The sequence below is a fragment of the Athene noctua genome, chromosome 12, assembly GCF_965140245.1.
Source record: "Athene noctua chromosome 12, bAthNoc1.hap1.1, whole genome shotgun sequence".
NCBI lineage: Eukaryota > Metazoa > Chordata > Aves > Strigiformes > Strigidae > Athene > Athene noctua.
The window spans coordinates 22,143,463-22,157,413 of record NC_134048.1 but is presented as its reverse complement, the minus strand read 5'-3'; the positions used below and the strand labels follow the sequence as shown (position 1 = coordinate 22,157,413).

Sequence of the window (13,951 nt, the reverse complement as noted above, 5' to 3'; positions counted from 1 at the left end):
GAAAGGGCGTAAGGCTCCGGGGAGATCTTACTGCAGCCTTTCAGCGCTCAAAGGGGGCTTCTGAGAAAGACTTTTTACCAGGGCCTGTAGTGACAGGAGAAGGGGCAACAGTTTTAAACTGGAAAAGAGTAGATTTGGCTTGGATTTAAAGAAATTCTTTACAGTGAGGGTGCTGAGTCACTGAAGCAGGTTGCCCAGAGAGGTTGTGGCTGTCCCATCCCTGGAAGTTTTCAGAGTCAGTTTGGATGGGACCCCATCCTTTATTTTGGAGGTTTTGCGATCACGGAGAGTATTTCATGCGTTAGTTTCTTCAGTGTTTTTGTAAAATCTCAAGGATTTCTTTGAAAGTGAAAGTGAATGTTGTAAATGTGTTCATTTAAAAAAATAAACTCTTATTTTCTGCAAGTCTTTATATAATTGCCTTATACTTCTCAGTGACACGTTTGTTGTTCAGAGCTTTGAATTTAAACAAAAATGATTTGCATGCTGGCTTAAAACTAAAAAAAAAAAAGTGATTGAGCAACTACTCCGTGGAAATTGAAAATTTGAAACTACTTTTTTTTTTCCTTTGCCTTCCATCTGTTTGGAAAGTTATTTTCATGCAATTACATCATTTAAACTTTACATAAGGAATAATTGCAAATGATTCCTATGTGATTCTGCTTTTTGTTGCCAGTATTGCATTCTCTTTCACCGTTGCTTCGGGTGTCTGCTCAGTGTGATGTCTACATTGCCATCTATTGATGACAGTAGAAATGTGTCTACAGGCATTGGGTAACCAGTCGTGTTACTGAGTTATGTTATTATTTCGTTAATAATACAGACTGTCAGATTGTGTAAAAAACATTTTGTTTACGTGAATATGCAAGAAGGAGTAAATAGTATAAAATGAGAACCAGCCAGTAGAGGAAAGAATAGTCATCCTTACCTCCCCCCGTCCCCATTTTATGTACTCCAGCTGACACGCTTGCTCTGTGCCAGGATTAAAATCCATGTTAAAACACAAAAACTAAAAATGAGATCAAATCTCTTTCATTTTAACCGCTCAATCTGCTTTGTTTTTTCCTGTGTCTCACCATTAATATTGATGGCTTTATCTTGCCTGTAGTTCGAGGGTGGGGAGGGATATGAGTAAAGACAGAGAACAACTGTCCCAGTATGTTAATTTTATTTTCAGAACTTGTGATCATAATTCCTGTAGCAATGGTGTTGCTTTATGCCAGCGGTATATATTTCTGCCATCCTGTAACTGTAGATTTCAGTGTAACATATTTTTTTAAGTGCTCAAAAAGAGAGCTATTACGGTTTCTAGTTGGAATTGTTGGTCTCAGAATTTCTTTTGTTGTACAAGCTACCTAAGGTAAGGCCATATATCATTAAACTGAAGACATCAAACTCTTTGTCTGATGGATGTTTTCTTTGTAGGCTACAGAAAGTGAGATGGGAGATGTTGATTTAACGGGTCTTCCAGAAGCACCTGTAGACTCTGAAGATGAAGAAGAGGAGGAGGATGAAGATATTGACAGAACTTCAGATCCACTTCTAGGGCGAGATGTTGTACGAGAGTGCCTTGAGAAAGAGCCTGCAGATAAAACTGATGATGATATTGGTGAGGAAAAAAAAATAAAATCTTTATGTAAAATTATATTATGTAACATCTATAAGAGAAGCATATCGGAAAACTGTTTAATAAGTTAATATGAAATGTATATCCTCATAATTATGAATGATGCCTTCCAGAGATCACTTTGCTCTAGTGATACTGTTAATTGAATGATTTCTCTTACTATCTGGGAGAGTATTTGTTCTGAGAAACTTAAGTATTTAAAAAAACCCCAGTCTTAGATGCTGAAGTCATTGTATGTGTTGCGAGGGAGGGATAGGTAGCAAGGTAATTTTGATTGCCTGAAACTGTTGAATTAGTTATTAAATGTCAAAGGCAATATGCCATTACTGCAGTGTAGGTTTACGGAATTGTAAACCGGAAAACATTTAAGATGAAAATAATTTACTGCAATATTTAACTGGAAATTGGCATTAGTTTAATAGTAAAATTTGCGTTATGCCGTACTTCAGATGACTTCTCTAAACACTTGGAAAATCGTTTCATGTTCCTATCAAGCTTGTAATTACTGTACTGTAAGGGTATTTTTAATTTTTCTAAATGTTTGAAGCTGAAGTGCTTTTACTCTCTAGCCAGGCTGCTGCTGGGAGAGTCAGTCAGAGCACCATCAGGCTTGCAGAGCCCAGCTCGGGTTGATGATGACAAAATGCATAAGGGGCTCGTTTAGCCACAGGCTCTAATGGGGATTGTAACACCACTGAGCAATTTTTCCATGAATTTAACTGAGATTTAATATATCTGTGGAAGGTAAGGTATCTAAGGGACCCTGGGCCTTGCAGTCTTCATACCGATGTTTCCTTTGTCTAACAGAGCAATTATTGGAATTTATGCATCAGCTCCCTGCCTTTGCAAACATGACGATGTCTGTGAGAAGGGAACTTTGCTCAGTGATGATCTTTGAAGTAGTAGAGCAAGCAGGAGCCATCATACTTGAAGACGGCCAAGAAGTAAGTTATTGCTTACAACACAGTTGGATTCTGTAGGGGCTGGATTAGCAAGGGGCGTGAAGGGCGTGAAGGGCTGGAAAACCTGTTTCCCATCTCTGCACCTCTTCCACACCTGAAAGTTAGAGAATTCTTCTCTCGCTGTGACCCATATACAAAATCCCCAAACCTTAGCCCATCCCTTTTGGAGCTCTGCCTGTGTATTACTGCCTTGTTTGCGACTTCAATTTAGGCAGGTATAGACATAAACCAGCATTCAGTACGTTGTTACCAGGTAAGTGCTGATGTCTCGAGGAGTTTATTTCAAAGATTATTTGTGACATAGAAGAATTCATCATTTCCATTGGTAAAACTCTCTTATACTGTAGTTTTTTAAAATACTGACACAGAGGGGTATCCTTGCCCAACAATGTAGGTATTACAAACGTCTAAATTAGGAGCAGTTGCCATAAATATTCAGTGGGAGGAGACAGATGTTCAAAATTAATCGGGGCAGGCTCCCAACATAGGTGCTGTGAATACCTGTCTTGAAATCTGTCTGTCCTTGGATCGAGATGTCTGGAATGGCCGTGGCAGGTCATCCCTCCAAGAGGACCAGGTAGCCCCTTGACTCTGGTGGTGACCAAATGGGTACCCAGGGGAAGGGTGTTCATTCTCACTAAATGGTATAAATATATTGAGGCAATTAGCCCGCTGATTAAAAAAGCAATCTGTTCATCAGCATTCCTCCCTGCTGAATTAGTTCTGAAATGAATGAAGAATGCTGAAAAGCATTCTTATTTTCAGTCATCTTTATTTCTTGCCTTACAGTGCGCATTTTTAGTGAATTAAATGTTGCAAAACTGTGGTGACAACAAACTGGAGACTGCAAGAATAAGCCTTTCTGAGATAAGAGCATTGGAACAGCTTATGAAAGTTGTTGAATTATCTTCACTTTTAAAATTTGATTTTACTTCTTCTAGCTCGATTCTTGGTATGTTATTTTAAATGGCACAGTGGAAATCAGCTATCCTGATGGGAAGAGTGAGAGTCTCTGTATGGGAAATAGTTTTGGGATTACTCCCTCTCTGGACAAACAGTACATGAATGGAGTGGTCAGAACCAAAGTAGATGATTGTCAGGTAAGATTACAATTCTGTACAACTACCTCGTATTTGTAAGCATCTAATAAAAGCAAACAGACTACTTTGATCTTAAGGCGTGATCTTTGCTCCAGGAGGTTGGTATTTTGTGGGTCGGGGGCTCTGCTGATGTTGGGTTAGTTGTACACGCTGTAGTAGCTGAGATTTATTTCACACATGGGAACTTCTGTGCTGAAATGTAACCTTAGTCCCCCCCAGTCATGCTGGGCATGTGACTGACATGCACTAAAACCAGAGAAATAGAAAGTACCCACTTCCACTTCCTACAGGCTTTGTCCTCTATATGTTTAGCCCATTCAGACAATGTTTTGGAGATGTGAGAAGGTGACCAGTTCTCTTTGTCTTCTATTTCTAACTTGTTCTCTCATGTACCTGGACAGAACAGAGCGGGGTTGGTATCAAACACTGTGCTCTTGTGACTGTTGAAGCAGCCCAGTGATGGGGATACTTTCATGTTTGGGGTATTTATTAACAATCCCGTGTTGTTTGGGGACAGTTTGTATGTATAGCCCAGCAAGACTACTGGAGGATTCTGAACCACGTGGAAAAAAACACTCATAAAGTGGAGGAAGAAGGAGAAATTGTTATGGTAAAGGAGCACAGAGAGCTGGATCGCAGTGGAACCAGAAAAGGACACATAGTTATCAAGGTGAATTTCTTTCTATGATTTCTATTAGTCTATTAAACCTTTATTTATTAGTAAATAAATAGAAGTTCAGTTTGAATCTGGAACACATACTCAATTTTGTCTGTCCTGGCTCAGAAAAAAATAGATTGGAAGGAATTTATATTATTTTACAAATTTACTTCCACTTATATTATTTTACAAATTTATTTCCATCTCCCTCTTCAGCACATCTATTGAGTTTGTATTGGGAGCACCCTTTATGCATCTTTATGTATCGACCTGCTTTTTGTAATCTGGAAGAGGAACTTAAACTGTTTTATTAAAAAGAAAATCAAGGGAAGTTGCTATTTGTTTTAGCCAGCTATTACCTGTGCAAAAATGTTCGGGCTGAGACATGTGTGAAGATTTGAGTTCAACACATTGGTGTGTTTTCTCTTGAGTTTGCTATAACTGAAACCCGAAAAGGAATGATGCTTTTGACAGGGTTTTATGTTAAGATGCTCTCTAGACAGAGGTAGTGCTGAGAGATAACAGTTATTTTTTGCATTTAATTTTTAAGGCAACACCCGAGCGACTCATCATGCACTTAATAGAAGAACATTCTATTGTGGATCCAACCTACATTGAAGATTTCCTTTTAACGTACAGAACGTTTCTAACAAGCCCTCTGGAAGTTGGAAATAAACTCTTGGAATGGTTCACAGTGGACAGCCTCAGGGATAAGGTTGGTTTGCATCTAAGAGATTAGTATTTCTGGTGAAAATGTCTCCAAATTGATTCTTTTTTGTATTACTGATAAACTAGGATTATGCTCCAGCTATGCTGTATGAACAATTTTAAAGCAGAGCATTCTTCCCTAGGATCAAGAAAGGGATTCTCCAGTGTGTTGTATGCATATAGCATACTATCCTGAATTAGGTGTGGTAGAGCTTCTCTTCCACGGAATGAGAAATACTGTTTTCTATTTAATTTAAAGATGCGAATGCCAGTCTCTGAAATCCTTTTTCATCAGAAATTCAGAGAAATTGTATTGGTGATTTCTTGAACATACCATCTTTCTTTTCACAACAGGATTGTGCTTGTCGCCCGTAATTTTCTACTGTAGAGCTTTTCAGGTTTGGAGCACATCTTGTTTGAGCTGCTTATTACGAAATTTGTACTTAAAATAAACTGCTCAAGACAGGTGCAGCTGATAAAAATGCTTCCAGAAATCGAACCAGGTTCAACTCTGTGTAACTCTGTGCACATACGCATGAAAAATGTTCATAGTCTGGAACTTGTATCCATGTCCCATTTGTTGAAAATTACGGCAGTAAAATTCTTAGCCAGCAGTTTTATGCGTTCTAGCTTTGAGCTGAAGGAAACCCGACAGACTATTAAAACCTTGTATTATTTTTGCATAGGAAATTGTCTGGGGTCTTTTGCTGTGGTTACAACTTCTCTTACCTTTTTCCATGCTGTTCATTTTGGCAACTACTCTTTTTTTTTTTAAGAAAAGGAAAGTAAAACAGAACTGTCTCAGCAAAGAAAAAAGAGAATTGTTTATTTTTAGAAGAGAAACTGCTATAGACTAACCTCTTTTTATAACATGGATGGATAAAATAGTCGTCAGGCTGACTTTATAGTTAACTCTGTAGCACGTATGAAAGCAAACTGAAGATTTAACTAAAAGTTCTTAAAAGAAGGTTTTTTGTTATCAAAAACAAAATTGTTTTTATTTTGTCTACTTCCTAGACCTTTAAGGAGATCATTAGGATGCTTCAAAAAACTAAGTTTTATAAAAGGCGTAAGGGAGAGTAACTGAAGATGGATTTGTGCATCAGTAGCTACTGGGTGATGTAGCCAGTTATGTATTAAAATGTTTGGTTTTTTAATTTTTCATTTATTTCCACAAATAAAGGAAAAGAGAGAAGATGATTTCAAGTGTAAATGTCTTCTGCTTCTGTTTGTTAGCAGATGCAGTAATATGCTATTCTGCCTTGTCCTTGTATTCTCTGCTTATAGATTAAAGCTTATAGGAGAAGAATCATAGGTACCTTTATATATACTTTTTTTTTTTTTTCCCCCACAGGTTACCAGAGTGGTGTTACTGTGGGTGAACAATCATTTTAATGACTTTGAAGGAGATCCTGCTATGACTCGATTTCTGGAAGAATTTGAGAAGAACTTGGAAGATACGGTAGGAGCAAAAAAGAATGACTGTCATACTTTCTAATATTACACATTTTCCAGCGTGTTACCAGTGACTAACACATTGTAGACTGTAAGTCTAGCAGTTAATAGATGGCTTTTAACATGGTCATGTTTGTTCTTAAATACATATTTACATATAAAGGCCTTATAAAATAGTACACATTGCACTCATGTGTGTATTTTTGCATTACTGCAGAAGAGGACGAGGTTTATTTGGCAAGATCTTGGCTACATGGCATCGAAAGTCCCTTTTCTGGCACTTGGGGTGTTTTTCACAACAGTTTTTCCATTTCTGGTAAAAGAAAGATTGTGTTCCATTTTGTCTCTTCTGTGTTACAGAAAATGAAAGGACATCTCAGATTGCTGAATATTGCCTGTGCTGCCAAAGCAAAATGGAGACAAATTACCCTGCAAAAACCTTCTAGAGATTCACCACTGTTTTTCAGCCTCCTTGGAGGAAGCGACAAGGGTTTTGGTATTTTTGTAGAGACTGTGGAAATGGGCAGTAAAGCAGCAGAAGCTGGACTTAAGCGTGGTGATCAGGTAAAAAGAATAAAGTTCACTTAAAATATTCTGGTTCAATCAACTGTGGTGTTCTCAACAAAAAGACAATGCTGTTTAGTGAAAGCAAACAACTGGCCAGTATTCCCTTGTGAATGCCACAGTTCAGCTTCAGTTTACAAGTGTTAAATGGGTTTCCATTAAGTAGTTTTCAAAATATTTAACATTTAAATGTTTCAAAAACGTAATGGTAAAAGAAACCAAGTTGTGGTTACTTTAGGAAACTTTGTGCTCGCAGATACGGTGAGGTTGAAGCCATCAGGTTGTTTTGTTGGGTTGATTCCCACCTGTGTGAATGACCTTGGTTCACTGAGGCTGGTGGAATGGTGACAGCTCACACCGGGCGAAGATCTGGTATTTGATGTAACACCAGCTCTGCAGTTCATGAGCCACCATTTCTGATTTGGGGGCAGTTCCTAATTGCAACAGTGTCATGTCGTCACAGAAGCTTAATTTGTTTAAAGCATTTGTCAGGTAGACGTGGAGATCGTGGCTTGTTTACATGATGTAATTTAACTGACATGATGAAAATGGTTATTTTACAGGGAGTGTTTTCATTCTACAGCTGCTGTAAAGACTTCTGGAAAGTTCTTACTGTGACTTGTATTATCACCTTTGTATTTGTAAGTCTGTCAAAACAGTTGTTCTCCGAATAATCCAATTTTCATTTCTTCTTAAAGATAATGGAAGTAAATGGACAGAATTTTGAGAATATTACCTTTGTAAAAGCTCTGGAGATCTTAAGGAACAACACTCATCTCTCCATTACTGTAAAAACGAACATTTTTGGTGAGTAGCCTTTATATATGATGTATTTTTGCATACGAGAAGAAAAGCTGCAGTCTTTCTGGCTTCAGAAAGGCAACCAGATTCCACCTTTTTTTATTTTCCAACGTGCTCTAGGAGTGAAAAGTTGTGCAGAAGTCTCCTCGTTGCGCCTCCGTTTGCTCGGATGAGTTCTTGGGTGCCAGGGGCTGCACGTTGAGCGGCACAAAGCCAGCACAGCCAGCTCTTTACTCCCTGAGAAATCCTCAAGTGACTGCTTAAGCGGCTTTAGTGTCCCTTCATGTGATACGGCTGAAAGAGAGCCAAGGGATCTGGGCCAAAATGTTTTTGCCAAGAAACAGCAAAAATGTGAAACTGCGCTTTCGTAAAACTTTTTATAATGGCTGTAAGAACGATAGGATAAATTGCCTTTATATCTAAAATTGAAAAGGGGATATAAAAAGCAGTATGACATATAAATGTTGGCTTTTAATTGTCAATGTGAATATAAACACATAAATACCTCTTTAAAATCTCAGTCAAACCATCTGTTCTTTTTCCATAATCCTGTTCAGAATAACCATAGCTACAGAAAGAACGAGACTGTGCACAAGACAGCTCCTTCCTCTGTAGCTGTATCTGAGACATTCTGATGCTTTCCTTTTCTTATTTTCTTCCTCCAGTTACCTGCCCTTGTTCACTACTGATTTTCTTTTCGATTATTATTTTCTGTTTATCACTGTGCAGGTAAAAAGTTTCAAAATCCTAGCAGTTGCTTATTAGCATAATTCAAAAAAAATCATAAAGCAACCACAGTAACTGGTGGTCCAGACTAATGTGAAATGACATAAAATAAAGCGTAACTGTAACTGAGACAGTGATAGATTGTTCATTTGTATTATAAATGTAAGCAACATACATTTCTGAGTGGATTCTAATCTCTTCGTGCTCGCTGATATAATTTCAAGGTGATTTCTCTAATGAATTTTAATGAATTCATGTCTTGAAGCTTTTTTTCAACAGTGATACTTATTATCCTGTCTTTTTAATTGAGTGCTAAGTGATGCTGAACAATGAGCTGTTCCTATTCTTATATTTGAATCTATACTGAGAAGGCTTGTAGCCTTAAATTTTTTACATTACAGAAATGTGCAATTTGACCAGGACTTTCTACACAGAAAGTCCTGGTTGCCTTGCTCATAGGGACAATTTGAGTAATTTTCTCTGTAGTGTTCTGCCTTCTCCCAGTATCGCCATGTTTTTGATAGAAAACACTGAATTTCTGACTTGAGTGATTGAAAAAGATTTGAAAGTATTTCTAAAAGATCTTTAAAAAACAGTTTGTATTGATAAAACGATTCCAACAATATTTTTTTTTTTTTCACCTTTTTTATGTGGGAAGGAACCCAAGGAACATAACCACTATCTTTTCCATGGAATTCTATCTTTGGGAATGGCAGTGTTGGTGGTAGACTGGCTTAGTTTGATAACTGCAATAGGAAATTTGATGCAGCTTCTGTTCAAGTAGTATTACTAAAAGCAAATAAAGGCAGTTTTGGAAAATATCAGTCTATCTTGCAGTTATTCTTGAGGAAGCATCTGCACTCCATTACCTAAAAGATGCAGACAAAAAAGTCAATAAATACATAGAGCTGATTGCTGTGAACGCAGGGTTTCCTTATTTTCTATCTGGTAATGGTAGACTAGGTCTGTTAAATTTGCTGTGATGTGTGCTAATTTCAAAAGTAGGTAGGAGAACTCTGTGACGTGGAATCTTTGATCATTTTCATTGAACACTGAGGAATTACTCTCTCTGCCAAGGTAATCAAAAGCAAAACTTAAGTGGGAAGAGATCCACACCCTTAGAATCAAAATTAAAATGCAATATACCGCCTGGTTTGTAACTCTTTGGTTCACTTTTTCTGCAGGGACATGGGAAGCAAAAGGTTTGAGGGGAAATAAGAATTTGCTGTCAAGTTTTGAGCTTGCAAAGGTAAATCACAATGATTGTATCTTCTCTTACAGTGTTTAAGGAGCTGCTCTGCAGGATAGGACAAGAGAAGAACGGAATTCCACATATTCCAAAAATTGCAGAAAAGAAAAACAACCGTTATTCCATCCCAGATATGCCCGGAGATATGGAACAGATGTTTCCCCGTGAAAAAGGAAACAAGAAACTGAAAGCAAACACTGTATCTGGTGGGAGAAACAGAATCAGGAAAATTTTAGACAAGACCCGCTTCAGCATCTTGCCTCCAAAACTGTTCAGGTTTGTCACACTCTTCTGGTCAAAAATGAGTTGTTTCTTTTTAAGTTGTGATATTTTAATTGCTTAGTATTTTCAGTCATTATGTCCATGTTGCTTATGTTTTTTTAAAAAATGCAGCAAATCTGACCTGTGAACGCAGAACAAGACCAAAATACCTCTCCTCTCCCAGTGAACGCTTTCAAATACGCTTTTCCTCTGTCCTTGTTTTGAAAGCCTGTCTACAGCCTGTAATTAAAACATCCGAGTGCCGTTATTTTTCTTAGTTTCATTCATCCCAAGGTAAATATAAGGAGCTTAGTGCCCACGACTGACCCAGGGCTGTTTTGCAGTGACGGCAGCGTGAGCCAGTCGCAGGACGACAGCATCGTTGGGACTCGGCAGTGCAGGCACAGCCTGGCCATCATGCCTATTCCAGGAACGCTCTCCTCCAGTAGCCCTGACCTCTTGCAGCCTACCACGAGCATCCTGGATTTCTCTAATCCTTCAGGTAAACCCAGCAGCATTCATTTCATGTGCAGGCACCTGGTTCAGGGGGAAGATGACATCTTTTAGCAGCATCAGGCATGCCACGTGCCGTTACCTGCTTATCCTGTGGCCCTCACAGGTCCAAACTGGAGATTTCCTGAAAATCCAAACCGCCTGAACCTCTCTTGCCTGCTTTTTTATACTTAGATTGTGACACTTTGATTGTTTTTGCATAGAAATGCAAAACGCTTAGTGTGACACTTAGTTTGGTTTTGCATAGAAATGTGTTTTGCCACCTCTGAGAGTCTTTGATTTACAGGAGTTGACCAGAGCTCTGGTGGAAGCAGGTTGTCCTTGCCTGTACCTTTCTCTTCGGTCATCTCTTCCCAGTACTCCTGGTGATTTGACTTCTCCACCAACCATCTTTAAATATATATTCCAAGCAGTATTGTGGATAGAATAGGACTGCCATGGTACCAACACAGTGCTATTAATGTTTAATGTTTTACAAGCATTATGTGTATTTAACTGTATGTCTCAGTAACTGCAAAGTACTTTAAGATGTGTAGTCTAAGCTTTCATTGCTGTTACTGCAGGAATACAGTTTATGGGGTGGCTGCAGGAGGCATTTGTTGTTATATGCAGCTGCCTGTAAACATGTCAAATCAGAATTATGTTTCCCTATTTAAAGTGTAAGTTCTGTGCATAATTATATATTCTGTAAAGTGCCTTCTGGCTATGACTTATGTTTATGTAAACTTGCAGATTTCCCCTTTAAAAGGGATGTACACGGATCTATCCTATCGAATGCATAAATATCCATAGCAAAAAAGTTCCCTTTTTGCTGCAAATCCAGGTTCGTGCTGTCTGCATGAGAGCTACACACATTCCCTAAAAATTTTTGTTTAACATTATACAAGTTACTGCGTAATACGAAATGTGGATAACGAGTCCTTCTTACCTTTACTTAAAGTTTACTATAATAAATGTACTGTCTTTTTTTTTTTGAATGGCAGAGAAAACCAAAATATTTCTGTCAGTGTACTACATACACTTGATAAGTTTTGTAAACATCTAAATCTTGATTTGGTTTTGACACAGTTCTTTTCTTTTTTTCCTGCCCGCAGCTGTTGGGTTTTACTGTAAGTATCCTGACGTCTAGCATCCTGTAGACCTTAATACTGCATGGCTTGCCTGTTAAACTTAACATTTTCGTATGTTGCATTGACATAGTTATTACTCTTAGGGCATTAGGTAGTCCTGTGCCCTGCAATATTCCCTTAAATAAAACAAATCCATAGGTTCTCTTTATGGGCACGGAGCTTTACTGAGGCTGATAAATTTTATTCCCCTTTCTGCCACCGACACACTGGATGACCTTTGGCAGGTCACTTTGCTTCTTTGTGACCTTCCTTTGAAGGAATGAAGTTGCTCAGATCTCTTTTATAGAAACTGAAGTTTCAGATGATGAAGTAGCTTGAGATTTAGTTTGTTCTTCTGTTGGACTCTGTGTGACTAAACTTATGTGCATGCAAACTTGAAATGTGTTTTGCGTTACCGACACATGCTGAATATGCATAAGAAAATAATTGTTACTAATATTTATTTGCTTAAAAGCAAAGACCGTGAAGACAGACATGTGCTTGTAATATAAGTTGCTCTCACCTGTCACAGGTTACACTAAATTTTGGTTGCATGGTGATTTTTGTTTTTCTTTTTTCCCCAAAAATTACATTTCAGTTTTTGGTTTTAAACCTTGAGTATGTTCTGATTCATAGGTGTGTTGATACCAAGGTAGAGATGTTTGCCTCTTCTATTGATTTACTATGATTTTTATGAGTGCAGGCATTTCCCAAACTGTTCAACGTGTCATTTTCACCACTTTCACTCTGAAATAAGCACGTAATATTAATTTATTTTATTGCTCCCATTCATGTATGCATGAAGCTTTTCAAATTCAACGAGTCCCCTACCCTTAATGAGACTATTCTGCTAATGTGGTCGTCATCATAATGGAACTGTGAGTAGAATTAGTCAGACAGCAGTGAGAGAAGTGAAGGGCTGGGTCGGAGGCTGTTGCTGCACCAGCAGCCCTTCGCTTCCCTGCCGGGGAATCTCTGATGCAGGAGTTAATGGTACATCTGCCCCGTGGGGCTGTGAAATGCTGCAGGCTCCGAGGAGGGGGCTGAGGGCTCAGCGAGGTTTTAGTCTTCAGAGTTTAGGGAGGGGAAAAACCTGGGCTTCCCTGAGTTTTAAATTAGTGTGCACTCTGACTCTTGACATTTTTTTGCAATCGGTTTTATTTTGAAAATCAAGCCTTCTGTAATAATTAATGGTGCGAATTATTTCCAATCATCAAGCTGTAGATTAAATGTATTTCTTTAGAAATTTATTTCCTGCTGTAGGCTGCCTCAGATAAAGCTGTTCTCTAATGCATTTATAATACATAAAATGTGCTATAAATAAGTACACTAGCCAAAGAATTAACTGCTGGCAGCAGCTTAGTTTGCTTCAGGGTGAGAGAAGGAATGTAAAAGTGTGCAACTAGTTATGGGAGCAACCAAATCTCCTTTCCTCCTCCCGTCCCCACGCCCTCGATGGGTTCCCATTCCCGGGAGGAGAGCCCTGGCACACGGCTTGATTTTGGGTCTCACAAAGACAAAAGAGCCAAAGGAGAAATGATGCTGCCAAAAATTTTGAGACGTGCTGGGAAGGACAGCGTGCAGCTTAGTAATATATCTAGATGTCTTGTATTTGGCTGTGGACATGGGATGATAAAGTAATTGAGTTGTGGAAATGCGAAGAGGAGTCCTCTTTTTTCCTTTTGAAGTTGAAGGAAAAGACTGAATGGTTTAAGGAATATTTATCAAGGCCAGCATGGCTTTTTTTTTTTTTCTTGCTAGCTGAGGTTTTTTTGTTTTCTGGCTATCAAATGAAACAGTAAATGACCTCATGGCTTTTCAGTGGCAAAGTAACTTCGTTCATTTAAGGTGTTGCTCTGTTATTTTAGATATTCCGGATCAAGTAATAAGAGTTTTCAAAGCAGATCAGCAGAGTTGTTACATTATCATCAGCAAAGACACTACAGCAAAAGAGGTTGTGAGTCACGCCGTCCACGAATTCAACTTGACGGGAGCCCCGGAGACGTACTCCCTCTGTGAAGTGTCTGTCAGCCCCGAGGGAGTCATCAAGCAGCGGAGGCTCCCAGATCAGTTCTCCAAATTGGCCGACAGGATTCAGCTCAACGGACGGTAAATGTGCCCTTGTTTTGATTTTGGTTTGGATTTATTTGCCTTTGCCTCTTTGGATTGAAATGTTTGACAGAACCATTGGGGAGTGGTGTTTTAATTAAAATAGGTG

At 38.6% G+C, this 13,951-nt stretch overlaps 1 protein-coding gene across 5 annotated transcripts in view; it reads left to right on the top strand.

Moving 5' to 3' along the window:
• The window catches only part of RAPGEF6 (Rap guanine nucleotide exchange factor 6), a 132,902-nt gene that overhangs the window by 87,149 nt on the left and 31,802 nt on the right, over positions 1–13,951 (top strand). For 4 of the 5 annotated variants that reach the window (XM_074915672.1, XM_074915673.1, XM_074915670.1 and 1 more), the window contains 12 exons: positions 1,426–1,609; positions 2,435–2,571; positions 3,531–3,689; positions 4,207–4,359; positions 4,898–5,062; positions 6,410–6,517; positions 6,871–7,074; positions 7,773–7,881; positions 9,883–10,126; positions 10,456–10,613; positions 11,719–11,733; positions 13,602–13,842. In XM_074915672.1, the coding sequence (XP_074771773.1) occupies positions 1,426–1,609; positions 2,435–2,571; positions 3,531–3,689; positions 4,207–4,359; positions 4,898–5,062; positions 6,410–6,517; positions 6,871–7,074; positions 7,773–7,881; positions 9,883–10,126; positions 10,456–10,613; positions 11,719–11,733; positions 13,602–13,842 (1,877 nt within the window). The remainder of the gene's footprint in view (positions 1–1,425; positions 1,610–2,434; positions 2,572–3,530; positions 3,690–4,206; positions 4,360–4,897; positions 5,063–6,409; positions 6,518–6,870; positions 7,075–7,772; positions 7,882–9,882; positions 10,127–10,455; positions 10,614–11,718; positions 11,734–13,601; positions 13,843–13,951) is intronic. The other variant, XM_074915671.1, reaches the window with a different exon arrangement.